This window comes from Podarcis melisellensis (assembly GCF_964234715.1).
Source record: "Podarcis melisellensis genome assembly, chromosome: 5".
Taxonomy (NCBI): Eukaryota; Metazoa; Chordata; class Lepidosauria; order Squamata; family Lacertidae; genus Podarcis; species Podarcis melisellensis.
The window spans coordinates 94,319,987-94,333,690 of NC_138537.1; the positions used below are offsets into that span (position 1 = coordinate 94,319,987).

At 43.4% G+C, this 13,704-nt stretch overlaps 1 protein-coding gene across 1 annotated transcript in view; it reads right to left on the reverse strand.

Moving 5' to 3' along the window:
* The window catches only part of ANO2 (anoctamin 2), a 152,789-nt gene that overhangs the window by 118,612 nt on the left and 20,473 nt on the right, over positions 1–13,704 (reverse strand). Inside the window, exon 3 of the mRNA XM_081911712.1 lies at positions 1,774–1,872. Coding sequence (XP_081767838.1) covers positions 1,774–1,872 — 99 coding nt within the window. The remainder of the gene's footprint in view (positions 1–1,773; positions 1,873–13,704) is intronic.

Genomic DNA, 13,704 nt, shown 5'->3' on the forward strand with positions numbered 1-13,704 from the left:
GCCGCTTATGGTGAACCAGAGCAGCGCACAGAAACACCGTTTACCCTCCCGCCGGAGTGGTACCTATTTAACTACTTGCACTTTGACATGCTTTTGAACTGCTAGGTTGGCAGGAGCAGGGACCGAGCAATGGGAGCTCATCCCGTCGTGGGGATTCGAACCGCTGACCTTCTGATTGGCAAGTCCTAGGCTCTGTGGTTTAACCCACAGTGTCACCCATGTCCCACGCAGCACAGGATATAGAATGTTTGAATGCGAAGGGATCTATTTTAAGAGGCAGACTGAAGCAATCATTCCTCATCAGGTTAGTTTATATTCTCCCCCCCCCCCCGCCCCCAGAACAGCAATATATTGGCTTAGGTAGCACCAAGTGAAAAGGAAGGGAGAAGCTTGAGTTATTTCAAGGCAGTCCTAGTGGAGAGAAGTTCTGTAAGAAAAGAAACCTAACAATCAAACAAGGAAAATATCAAGGTATCAGCTGTTGATGGGAAGATGGTTCAAACCAGTGGATGCTGCTACAAATCAAGAGATTACAAGAAAGGACTAAGCATTGGGTAGAACTGTCTGGGGGTTAAGAGTTCCTTGATGGTGGAACAAACCACATCAGATGGTAAAGGTAAAAGTACCCCTGATCGTTTGGTCCAGTCACGGATGACTCTGTGGTTGCACACTCATCTTGCTCTATAGGCCAAGGGAGCCGGTGTTTGTCCACAGACAACTTTTGGGTCATGTGGCCAGCTTCTAAGACGCTTCTGGCAAACCAGAGCAGCACACAGAAATGCCGTTTACCTTCCCGCCGGAGCGGTACCTATTTATCTACTTGCACTTTGACGTGCTTTCAAACTGCTAGGTGGGCAGGAGCAGGGACCGAGCAACGGGAGCTCAGCCTGTCACGGGGATTCAAACTGCCGACCTTCTGATCGGTAAGCCCAAGAAGCTCAGTGGTTTACACCACAGCGCCACCTGCATCCCCAACCTCAGATAGTCGACATTTCCTAACAGAGGTTCGGTGGCCATCTGTCAGGGCCTCTTTAGCTGTGATTCCTGCATTGCAGAGGGTTGGACGAGATGACTCTTCAGGTCCCTCCCAACACTACAGTTCCATTAAACAACTAACATTTCCATTAAACAACTAACATGTGTCATGCCAATTTCCTTATAAAGCTATGGTTTTCCCAGTAATGATGTACGGAAGTGAGAGCTGCAGCCATAAAGAAGGCTGATCGATGAAGGATTGATGCTTTTGAATTATGGTGCTGGAGGAGACTCTTGAGAGTCCCATGGACTGCAAGAAGATCCAACCTATCCATTCTGAAGGAAATCAACCCTGAGTGCTCACTGGAAGGACAGATCCTGAAGCTGAGACTCCAATACTTTGGCCCCCTCATGAGAAGAGAAGACTCCCTGGAAAAGACCCTGATGTTGGGAAAGATGGAGGGCACAAGGAGAAGGGGATGACAGAGGACGAGATGGTGGGACAGTTTTCTTGAAGCTTCCAGCATGAGTTTGACCAAACTGCGGGAGGCAGTGGGAGACAGGAGTGCCTGGCGTGCTCTGGTCCAGGGGGTCACGAAGAGTCAGACACGACTAAACAACTAAACAACAACAACAACAACTTTATACGTGGAGGGGAGCATAGCCTAGGTAGTCACTGGAGAGGGGGGCTTCTTCATTGCCATAATCAGAAGTTAGAAATAACCAGCCTTCACTGCCTTTCCTCTGTAATGTTCTGCAAGTTTCAAAATAATTAAAACAGAGCTGCGTACTACTTACCCTTTTAGTGGGCATTTTTATTTTAAGAAACTCTGCTTCTCGGCTAAGTACATTCCATGGTGCATGTATCCGGACAAAACTCAGTCCTTGTGTCTTATTCTGAAAGGTGAAAAGAGGACATATTTTCTTGAAATACAAATTAAATAACAAATTAAATTAGAGGAACTAAAGGCGCAACATACAAAACAAAGCGGCAGCTGAAAAAGAAGGTGCAGATTATATAAAAGTAATGCCCTTTACCTTGTATTTTCTGATTTCACAACAGAGCACACTTTTATAGTGTTGTTTCAGTGATAACATATTAATTATAGTGGATAAAGTGTTTCAGGGTTAAAGGCACGAAGCATCCTGGGCTCACGTCTCATTCAGCTTGAGCTGGAGTGCCATTGGGTATCTTGGAAAAGCCATCTTCAACCTCACTTTCCTGCCTGCATATCAATACCAATACCAATACCAATACCAATATCAATATATCAATATGGCCTGAACCACAAAGAAGGTGATTGAGATAGTGCATTAAATAAGAGATCTACATTGCATGAAAAAATGAAAAAAAAACAAAAATGGATAATTATGATACAACATATATCCTTCCTATTCTTTCCTTTAAAAATATGTACAGAGCTAGTAACTAGAGTTGAGGGTTTTAAAAAAATCTTTGAGCAATATAGAAATCAGTTAGAGATGCTCTGACTACGTAATTACTGGGTGGGTTTTTTCCCTTCATTTAAGATTAAACCTATCCTTAATTTACATAATGAGACCTGCAAGTCAGGGACCCATATTTTGTTTATGCTATTTCTGTAATGCAACATGAACACTAACGATGCTACATTCTTGTCCTTCGATCAATGCTACAACAACACTTTAAATAGTCCTAGTACTGGTGATATGGATGGTAGCATGTCGTATCTTGCTAGAAATATTGACACTTGGGCTACATAGATCAATCCTGTTAATCATTGTGAAGGAGTTGCGTGGCAAGGTCCCAAACACTCCCAGGAATTGGAATAAAGACACATGAAACAGTATTTTAGGTTAATGGGCAAAAAAGGCCACAACTGTATTGTTTACAGAATGTGAGTGGTATTGGCTCAGGCATTGGAAACCACCTGACTATATCTGACTTCTGCCCGTCTGCAGGAGTCTTGGAATGGTTAACCACAAGTAGGGGGAGCCCTGCTGATGGACATCAACCAGAAACTCCCCCAGGGTCACTACTAGGGGTCGGCCATGGCCCCAGCCCCCCCCTCTGGGGCTTTGGACGGAGACCACGCCCAGTGGATTCCTTTAACGGAATACCCTTAAATTAGGAGGGGTAGGTGAGGCCACTACGTCCCTTCACCTTCAACCTAATACTCTGATGCCTAACCGCTAAACCTTACAAAGTTGTAACGATTTGCTACAAGGTAGGTGAAAAATCCAAATGGCCGGTGCCAATTTGCCAAGTGGAAAAATTCCTACCAGGCCCCTTGGACAACCAAGGTAACCAACCAAAGTCCATAGCAAGGTCAAGAAACAGAAGAGCCTAACCTAAGGGAGGGAGGGTGGGAGAACTGACCTAGCAGGGAGAAAAACAGGGGCAAGCCCTCGGCCGTGGGTAGTTTAAATAGCCTGCACCATGCCCCTTGTTATGTACTGAATTGAATAGGATCCAAACTGCAACAGTCTGATTGGTCCTAGAACAATAGGATCCAAAAGGCAGCAGTCTGATTGGTCTTAGAACAATAGGATTCAGAATGCAGCAGTCTGATTGGTCCTAGAACAATGCAGCAATATGATTGGTTGGCAGGAACCACCCAATCATGCTCCAGATAGAAGTGAATCCACAACCTGATTGGCTTACAGTAGAATTCCAGAATTAGCCAATCATGTGCAGCCCATTGTGTAAATAATGTATATAAAGCAGATACTTTGAGGGGACATTCATTCATTCCTCCTCACCACTATGAGCTGAATAAAGAGCATGAAATCACTTTGCGACTCTGAGTATATTTCACCCCTGGACCATCCGGATTGGACGGCCTAAGGATGACGTGGCCGGGGATCATCCAATGGTGTAGGGGTGATCCCACCCTGTGCACGTGGGGAGGGCTTGCTCCCAGCCCGCAACGTCATCTCCCCGGGAACGGGAAATGGCTTTTCCTAAGTTCTCATGTTCTATTATGCACTTTTCTCAAGGCACCCAGCACACTCAGGGGCTCTGTTTACTACATTTGACAGAGTTAGGTAACACAGCTGCGTTGTAATCAAGTGAAACTGTGAATAAAACTGCTCCTGTTCGTTTTACAAAAATACATCTCCAAAAGATGAAGCCAAGGAAATGGGATTTTCTGTTGGGTATTTTTTGCTGATTTATTGCAGTTCTGATGTAAAGTGAGACCAGCTATCGCTCAGAGGTGGTGTCTAGGGTATTTACAGAATCCTTCTGGGTCACTTGGTACTGCCTCTGCTTACACAAATTGCTTCGTCACTAGTCCCAGGGAGCTACCAAGCAATTCACAATGTGCATTGAATTAACAAACATCAAGATACAGATTTTCCATGTTTGTGTATGGGATTTGAATTTTATAATTCATTTTAACATTAATGGGAATTGCACTGCAAAGCCTGATTCCTGATCACTGCGTTGAAAAGAAATCTCTATGTAGATGTCCTCATTGGTTGAAAAATAATGACTAATAGCTTCCAGTAATATAGGAATATTTGTAATTAATGAGGTTTATTTAGCTATTGATAGATGGGAGTCACTAAACCGTACCCTGTGGGGAAGGGTTAATGCTCTCAAAATGAATATTATTCCCAGATTAATCTACATTTTGAGAGTAATTCCAGTTCAGTGTTAGCAATTTTTTGGATATATAAGTATTATTGTGGGGGAAGAGTTAAAAAATTCAGAGGATAACATCATCTTAAACTATATACCATACCTAATATAAAGGTAAAGGTAAAGGACCACTGACAGTTAAGTCCTGTCGCGGACGACTCTGGGGTTGCAGCACTCATCTCGCTTTACTGGCCAAGGGAGCCAACGTTTGTCCGCAGACAGTTTTTCCGGGTCATGTGGCGAGCATGACGGAGCCGCTTTTGGTGAATTAGAGCAGCACACGGAAACACCATTTACCTTCCCACCAGAACAGTACCTATTTATCTACTTGCACTTTGATGTGCCTTTGAACTGCTTGGTTGGCAGGAGCTGGGACCGGCAACAGGAGCTCACCCCGTTGCCAGTGGCAGAGGGGGGGGGAGCGGAGAGCAGGCGGGGGCAGGGCTGGTGCGCATCCTTGGGCCGTGGTGCCCAGTGGAGGTGGGCGGCAGCCACAATGGCACCCCACTGGGATCGTGCTGCCAGGGCTGGTGAGCTCCTCCCGCACTCCTCTTCCTCTGCCAGTGCCTGTCACAGGGATTCGAACCGCTGACCTTCTGATCGGCAAGCCCTAGGCTCAGTGGTTTAGACCACAGCGCCACCTGCGTCCCACTGAAGTAAAATAAAGTAAAGGTAAAGGACCCCTGGACAGTTAAGTTCAGTAAAAGGCAAATATGGAGTTGCAGCGCTCATCTTTTTCAGGCTGAGGAAGCCAGTGTTTGTCCACAGACAGCTTTCCGGGTCATGTGGCCAGCAGGACTAAACCACTCCTGGTGCAACAGAACACCATGATGGAAACCAGAGTGCACAGAAATGCCGTTTACCTTCCAGCTGCAGTGGTACCTATTTATCTACTTGAACTGGTGTGCTTTCGAACTGCTTGGTTGGCAGGAGCTGGGACTGAGCAACTGGAACTCACCCCATTGTGCGGATTTGAACCGCCAACCTTCTGATCGGCAAGCCCAAGAGGCTCAATGGTTTAGACCACAGGACAACATAACTGGCTGGCACCCTAAACAGGAGCATGCCTATAAAGGGGTGAGGGGAGTTTGAAACGTTTTTCTGTAGGCCCCACTTGTTAAAACACTAAGTATGTTAGGAACAATAAAATATATTTATAATATTTCCCGTCTGATTTTTTTTTTTGCATGCAATAACAAAGGCACAGTGTTTAATTTCAGTTTATTGAATAACCTTTGTATTGTTATATTCCCTTGTTGAAAGATGCAAAATTTAATTAATGTGTCCAGAAGAGCTGAAACCCAGCATTTGTTTACTTGGTTGGAAAAATAGCTGACAACGAATGATTCTATTGTTGAAAGATGCAGAAATATATAATCTTTCATCATGGATTACCCATTCTGGTTCAACCCCATTAAAACAGTTTTCTACAAGGGCTGAACATTCAGAGATGAACTAATACCTTGGGGAAAATGCTTCTTATATTAACAATCAGACTGTGCTCATCATGCCCCTGCGCATATTAATTCATGATCTCTCGAACTATCTGGTCCTACCTGTTAGTAGCTGCTAAGGCATTTGAGCTGTTGAAATAACAGTTTGCTTGAGTCATTTTCAGATGGGCTCAGTTTAGATTTCTGGCGCCTCCTCCACAACTCCATCATTATTCCATTGAATAATAATGTTTATGTTGTTACATTAAAATATAAGCAAAAAATATTTTATCAACATTTTTTCCTGGCTCCATTTCTGTGATCTGGTTCACATGGAACACTGAGACGAATCGTGGCTTTCTGCAAATGCATGGGTTCCTGAAAAGGAGATAGAAGCCATTTTGCTCCTTCCCCAGTTCTCCTGCTACTTTGAGCTAAGCTGTAATGGTTCTAAGGGGTTGCTCGTGCGTAAGTTGCCGCCACTCCTGGCTAGGTTACCTGGTTGAACCCTTTCTGTCTGGACAGCCCTTCACTTTGTGGCTGTCTCAGTCGCTGGCAGAATCCGTCAGTGGGCGTTTCTTGAACTTCTTCCAGCAAAGAAGTTCTGTGACGCCAAGTCTCCGCCTACTCTCCCTGCGCGGAAGTCTTCTGCGCAGGGAGGGTGTGGGCAGTGGAGTACCCGTGCTCTCCCCGCTGGTCTCCGGTGAAGAGTCCTGGAGCCTCCTCTCCAATTTCCCCATCTGCCCCCCTTCTCCACTGGTGCTACACTGATTTCCTTCCCCAGCAGATGGGCTGCCTCTCTCCCTACTGGGACCCTCTCCGGCTTCCCTCTGGAGCCTTCCCTCCACCTCTAGCTCCGATGGCAGTTCCCTGACATAAGCCATAGCATGTTGCAGAATCAGAGAAATTTGGGGTTGGAAGGGACCTCAAGGATCATTTAGTTCTAACCCCTGCGATCATAGCAATCCCTGACAGATGGCCTCTGTTTAAAAACCTCCAGAGAAGGAGAGTCCACCGCTTTCTGAACACTGTCGACCAGCTCTTACTAATGTTCTTCCTGAACATTTAGTTGGAATATCCTTTCTTGTAACTTGAAGCCATTGATTTGGGTCAATGAATTATAGAATTCTAGGGCTGGAAGGGACTCCAAGAATCATTTAGTCCAGGCTTCCTCAAACTCAGCCCGCCAGATGTTTTTGGCCTAAAACACCCATGATCTCTAGCTAGCAGGATCAGGGGTCAGGGATGATGGGAACTGTAGTCTGAAAACAACCTCCTGCAATGCAGGAATTCTGCCCACAGCCATCCCTGGGTAGGCTCAAACCACCAAACTTCTGGTTAGCAGCCAGACGCACTGACCCATTGCACCACAGGAGATCCTAACCTCCAGAGCAGGAGTAAAACAAACTTGCTCCATCTTCCATGGGACAGCGTCTTTTCCAGGCTAAACATACTCAACTTGCATCAACACTTCCTCATAAGGTTTGGTTTCCAGATCCTTGATCATCTTGGTGGGCCTTCTCTGCAAGATGAGAGACCTTCACCCCTACAGCTGGGATTGAGCTCCCCCCCACCTAGTCCACTCCACTCCACAGTAGGTTTATGAGTTTTGAAACAGTCAAACCTCAATGCAAGCTGAGTCCTGATCTCTCATTTGCAATGATTTATACGCTGATTGGGACACAGGTGGCGCTGTGGTCTAAACCACAGAGCCTAGGACTTGCCAATCAGAAGGTTGGCGGTTCGAATCCCCACGACAAGGTGAGCTCCCGTTGCTCGGTCCCTGCTCCTGCCAACCTTGCAGTTCGAAAGCACCTCAAAGTGCAAGTAGATAAATAGGTACCGCACCGGCGGGAAGGTAAACGGTGTTTCCGTGCACTGCTCTGGTTCGCCAGAAGCGGCTTAGTCATGCTGGCCACATGACCCGGAAGCTGTATGCCTGCTCCCTCAGCCAGTAAAGCAAGATGAGCGCCGCAACCCCAGAGTCGGTCACGACTGGACCTAATGGTCAAGGGTCCCTTTACCTTATACACTGATTGGGCTGTCATGCAAGTGTTAGTGATATTTAGTTGCAGCAGCGAAAAGGTAACAAAACACAACTAGCAACCTTTGAACCAGACCATTATAATTGTGCAATGCATTTCATTGTCAGCTCTGAATACTGAAATATATATTCGCAAGAACTCTTGGGAATCACTTATTGAAGTGATGACAGTAGCCATTAACAGGCATTTGTAGGTTCCCAAACTCTGTCTCCTACCTATATAGCTCTCCTCCCCATTGCATGACAGGATTGCAAGTGGTTAGGGTGCCGAAAAGGTAATGATGCTTAATGGCACTATGAGCAGCTTTATAAAGAAAACTGAGGTCATGGTGAATTACACAAGTTTTATTTAGTCTTCTTAATATCATGTTTTTCATTTATTTCTCATACAAAGAGGGGGAAAAGCAGGCTTTTTTTCCACTGAGGAGAAGATGGAAATTCAAAGAACTGACAGTTTATGTTTTCATTTATAAACTCAAGTTTCTTGAGACGTATCCTGGGGCTCCCAAGTTAAATCAAGTATGAGACGATGTGTGCAGAACTAGATATACACATGACGGAATATTGGGTGTCGACTAGCACTATAAAATACTGGTTGCGTTGCCATTTTCGTTGCCAACCTTCGAGCCTGCTCTCCAACTTACTTAAGGACTCTTATAAGTCCAGATGGTTCCAACTCTTACATAGCAAAATCAGATCTATCGGTTTTGACTTGGAACTCTTGTATAATTCAAGTGAGCAATATGTCTATTGCAATATTCAAACCAGATTAAGGTACATTGAAAAACAAAACAACGAGTAAATAAAATTTGCTCCCCCATGTTCTATGGTTTAAATGCAACAGATAACAGGGTCATTTATATCTCTGGAATTCATAATTCCAGTCCAACACAGGGCATTTATGTGAGCACGACTGAACGTTTCCCCCTCAGCTTTGGTCAAGGGCAGATATTTAAACATTCCCAGATATGATAGACATTGTGGATGTTCTTTGAATGTGCCGGACACCATAGAACATATTCTTTTCTACTGTCCATTGTACAGCCAGCTACAAAAATGCATGCTATCCCCTTTTTATGGGTAGGCTAACACCAAAGAGCAATGAAAATATCAGATTCTATCTGTCTGACATTAACCCAGAAGTAACTGCAAGGGTGGCTGAGAATCCCAAAGAAAAACTATATTTTACATGGCTGTACCATGGATGTTTTATGATGGCCTATTCTTGTAATGCCTAATAAAGGTTTGGAGAAGTAAGTTTTTATTCAAAATGTTAATCTTACTGAAGGCATTATTAATCATTCTTTTTGAGCAAGTAGCATAAAAAAACCAGAATTATTTGTTAAAGGAAATGATTCTTTGAAAAATGGGGATGTATCATATACAGTAGATTTTTGTAGAAATGTTTACTTTAAATATATTGTTTTAATTTCCATCTTATGTGTTCACTTCTTCTATTGTTTATCCTATTTTTTAAAAAAACAAACGCATTCCCTATTTTCTGCAGAATAAGAAGTCAACCAGTTTGTTGGCTATCTCTTCTAAAATATATGCCACTTTTTTACTTAATAAGGCGTAGAAGTAGGTCTCCTTCAACTGTATTCTGTGTGAAGAGCAAGCTGGTTTTAGAAATTTCTATTCCTCCAAGGATCATTGCTATGGTTTGTCCCACCTTATTGGAAAACTGACTTCTTGGAATTAACGGTAATTACATTGGCTTCTCATAAAATTGCTTTTACAGAATTGTGTTCTGCCGTCTACCTTTATGGATGAGTTATAAGAAATTGGAGGTTCATGACCTACTCAGTATCCTTAATATAAAGATCCTTATGAAAAATATATGTCTGAGTTCATCGGCAGGATTGTTTCATCAAGTGAGTTTGTGTACTTTCTGTTGCTGGACAAAGAAAATTATGTCAGCTTGGACATTTCTCTATTTGCATTGGCTGCCAGGGAATTTGTGGCTCAACCCTCAAAGTACCGTATTTTTTGCACCATAACACTCACTTTTTTCCTCCTAGAAAGTAAGGGGAAATGTCTGTGCGTGTTATGGAGCGAATGCCTACGGGTGGCGGGGGGGGGGGGATCTGCTGCAGTCATTCCCCTTCCTTCCCTCCTCCGTGGTTTGCTTTAAAACAGCAAAGCGGGAGAAGAGCTGCTGAGTGGGGAGGAGAGAGGGACAGAGAGCCTGCTTCTTTAAAGGAGCAAAGCTGGAGAGGAGGGGAGCCACTTACACAAGTGTAAGCGGCTCCTGTCCAGTTGGCTCCTTTAAAGCAAGCAGGCTCTCTGTCCCTCTCTCCTCCCCACTCAGCTCGCTACATAGCAGCAAAGTTTTTCAGCTCGCTAAGCCGGGGATGAGCGGGGAGGAGGGAGAAAAGCAGAGCCTGCTTGATTTAAAGGAGCAAAGTGGGAGAGGAGAGGAGCCTTCTCCTCTTATACCCCTCTTCTTCATTATTAGCAGCATCCTTCTCCACACACCCCACGTGTGCTCCTTGTCCCTTGAGTGCTTTTCCTTCCCTCCCCACTTAAAATGTGGTTACAAAGCACGGATCCACATGGATCCTCAGGATTTTTGCATTGGGCTACTCCAAACTCACTGTCAGATCACATGTCTGTGGCCACAGCATGAACCACAAAAATCATACATCCACTGTTTCGTTTAGAATATTTTTTTTCTTGTTTTCCTCCTCTAAAAACTAAGTGTGTGTTATGGTTGGGTGCGTGTTATAGAGCGAAAAATACGGTATTTTTTTCTTTGTTATGGCTTAAAGCTAAACAAATGATATTGTTGCTACTACTACTTCTAGCTAGTATTAATCCACAGAGTTATGGCCAAGATGAATTCTCCTTCTTCAAAGAGAAAGTAAACTTTACAGATCCTTTGAACAATTACAGACAAGTTAGACTTGTCAGCAGCACCAAAACAGTGAACAAAAAACAGCTAGGGCTAAGGAAATGACTGAGAATTGATGAATGGATCAACTTTAAAAATACAGTGGTACCTCAGGTTTCAGACGCTTCAGGTTACAGACGCTGCTAACCCAGAAATAGCACCTCAGGTTAAGAACTTTGTTTCAGGATGAGAACTGAAATTGTGCAGCAGCAGCGGGAGCCCCATTAGCTAAAGTGGTACCTCATTTTAAGAACAGTTTCAAGTTAAGAATGGACCTCCAGAACGAATTAATTTCTTAACCTGAGGTACCACTGTGGTCAAATATTCAGGATTTGAATAATACACTTACAATGGACAAATGCAAATAGAAAATATAAATATGAAGTTAAAAATATACATAAGCTATATAAAAATATAAGCAGAAGAATATTATAATAATAATAATAATAATAATAATAATAATAATAATAATAATAATAATAATAATAATATTTATACCCCGCCCTCTCAGGCCAAGACCCAGCTCAGGGCAGCTAACACCAATTATAAAATACAGTAAAAACATTTTTTTTAAAAAAGTTGTAAACCAGGGAAGGAAGTTGGGTGGAGTCGCGTGGGGGCGGGGTGTTAATTGAAATTGTAAAAGGTAATTAGAACGTTTGATTATGTTAAAATTTCTTCAATCAAATTATTTTTTTAAAAAAAATTATAAAAATAGTCAAATAGTAAAAGAAAGTACTAAATCTCAGTCCTCGTCATTCCCCACCTTCCTGCCACTGCCTCCACTTCCTTGGATGACTTCAAGGGAAATAGACAAATGACAATACCCCTGGGGGCATACAAACAGAGACTGTGGTTAAAGGTAGCAGACCGGCAAACAGTGAAATCTTCAGCACAGAAGAATTGATGTCTTCCCAAACAGCAAGATCAGGCAGAGCTGCCATGTATTTTATGAAATGCAAATGACAAGAGATTAAGCTTGTGCAAAGATGACATGCAGCGGAAATGACAAAGAGGCACAGGGCAGGGCAGCAAAGGGACATTTTAGCTGGTGAGTGCCTGTACAGAACATTGCGTTTTGCATGGCATTGTGAACTGGGGGTTTCCCTCTTTTATCCCCCAAACTATTTCATTTCCCCAGAGCCAAACATTAGCCTGTCTTTGTGCCCTAAGTGGTGTTCTTGTTTTGTACTCAAATGGGAGTGTTGCTTGCTATGCATATTACTGGGATAATATCACAGAAGATCACTGTTATTTCCCCCGCTTAGCGGGGTGCCCAGCAATTGTCCCTCTCATGCCCAGATAATGCCTATAAAACCTGTGGGCCTGGGGCCTGGGATGGAAAGGAAGAAAGGGAATATAGATGAGCAGAGAATGTAGATGACCGCTACCATGCAGTGAAGTGAAGTGAGAGCTGGACCATCAAGAAGGCTGATCGCTGAAGAACTGATGCTTTTGAATTCTGGTGCTGGAGGAGACTCTTGAGAGTCCCATGGACTGCAAGAAGATCAAGCGTATCCATTCTTAAGGAAATCAGCCCTGAGTGCTCACTGGAAGGACAGATCCTGAAGCTGAGGCTCCAAGACTTTGGCCACCTCATGAGAAGAGAAGACTCCCTGGAAAAGACCCTGATGTTGGGAAATATGGAGGGCTCAAGGAGAAGGGGACAACAGAGGATGAGATGGTTGGACAGTGTTCTCGAATGATATAAACATGCGTTTGACCAAACTGCGGGAGGCAGTGGAAGACAGAAGTGCCTGGCGTGCTCTGGTCCATGGGGCCACGAAGAGTCGGACACAACTAAACGACTAAACAACAACAACATGCAGTGAACAGACAGTCCACCAACAGGAAATTGGACAAAGTTAGCCACCTCTTTTCCCCAGTGTACAGATTATGGAGAGGCACATACTGCTGAAACAGACTGCTGCAAAATGTCTTAAATTAGCTTGCATTTTTTTACAAGGCACTCTTCAACTACTGCTGGTGTTACAATCACCGTTTCAGAGGAAATACATTTTACAATTAAATGACGGGTGATAACAGCACAAACAAGGGACAGGATCACTGATCAAAAAAGTTTAGGAGAAAGCACTCCTGCCCAAACCAGAGTGTTATAATCACAGCATTGAACTTGATCAGCAGTACTCTGCTAGAAAAGAATGAAAAAAAGCCTGTTATTGTCAAGACATAAAGTTTAGATCTATTTGAGGCTGTTAAGTGTGGGAGAATATGTATGTGTGCATATTGTCTGTAAAGCTGTGCAAAGAAAATATAGACCCAAAAACTGGTATCAGAACTGACGGAGAAGATTGTTTAAAAACCATAGAAAATAATATTTTATTTTAACATCCTAAAGCTGTGAAGAAAGGCAGTTGAATGCAACTGCTAAATTAATTTAAATTGCATTTAATGTGCTGTATAGTACTGCTTTATTGTGTATTTTTACAACTGGTTAAAGATTTATCTTCATGCATTTTAATAATGTCCTCTTGAATTCATCGCCCACCCCAGGGAAAAATCCGTTTGAAAAAGCAAGAAGCGATAAAAGTGAACAAATGTGCACCCTCAGCTTTGTCAGAGCTTTTTAAAAACAGCTTGTATAGAAAATTCTAGAAGTAATGGAGGAGGAGTTTGCTTTCTGCTTATGAAGATGAACGCTTTTCTTCTGCATTCTTTCCAGCACCAGCTCCACAGCCTTTCCACAACAAAATCTTTCCACTTCTAAGAGTAT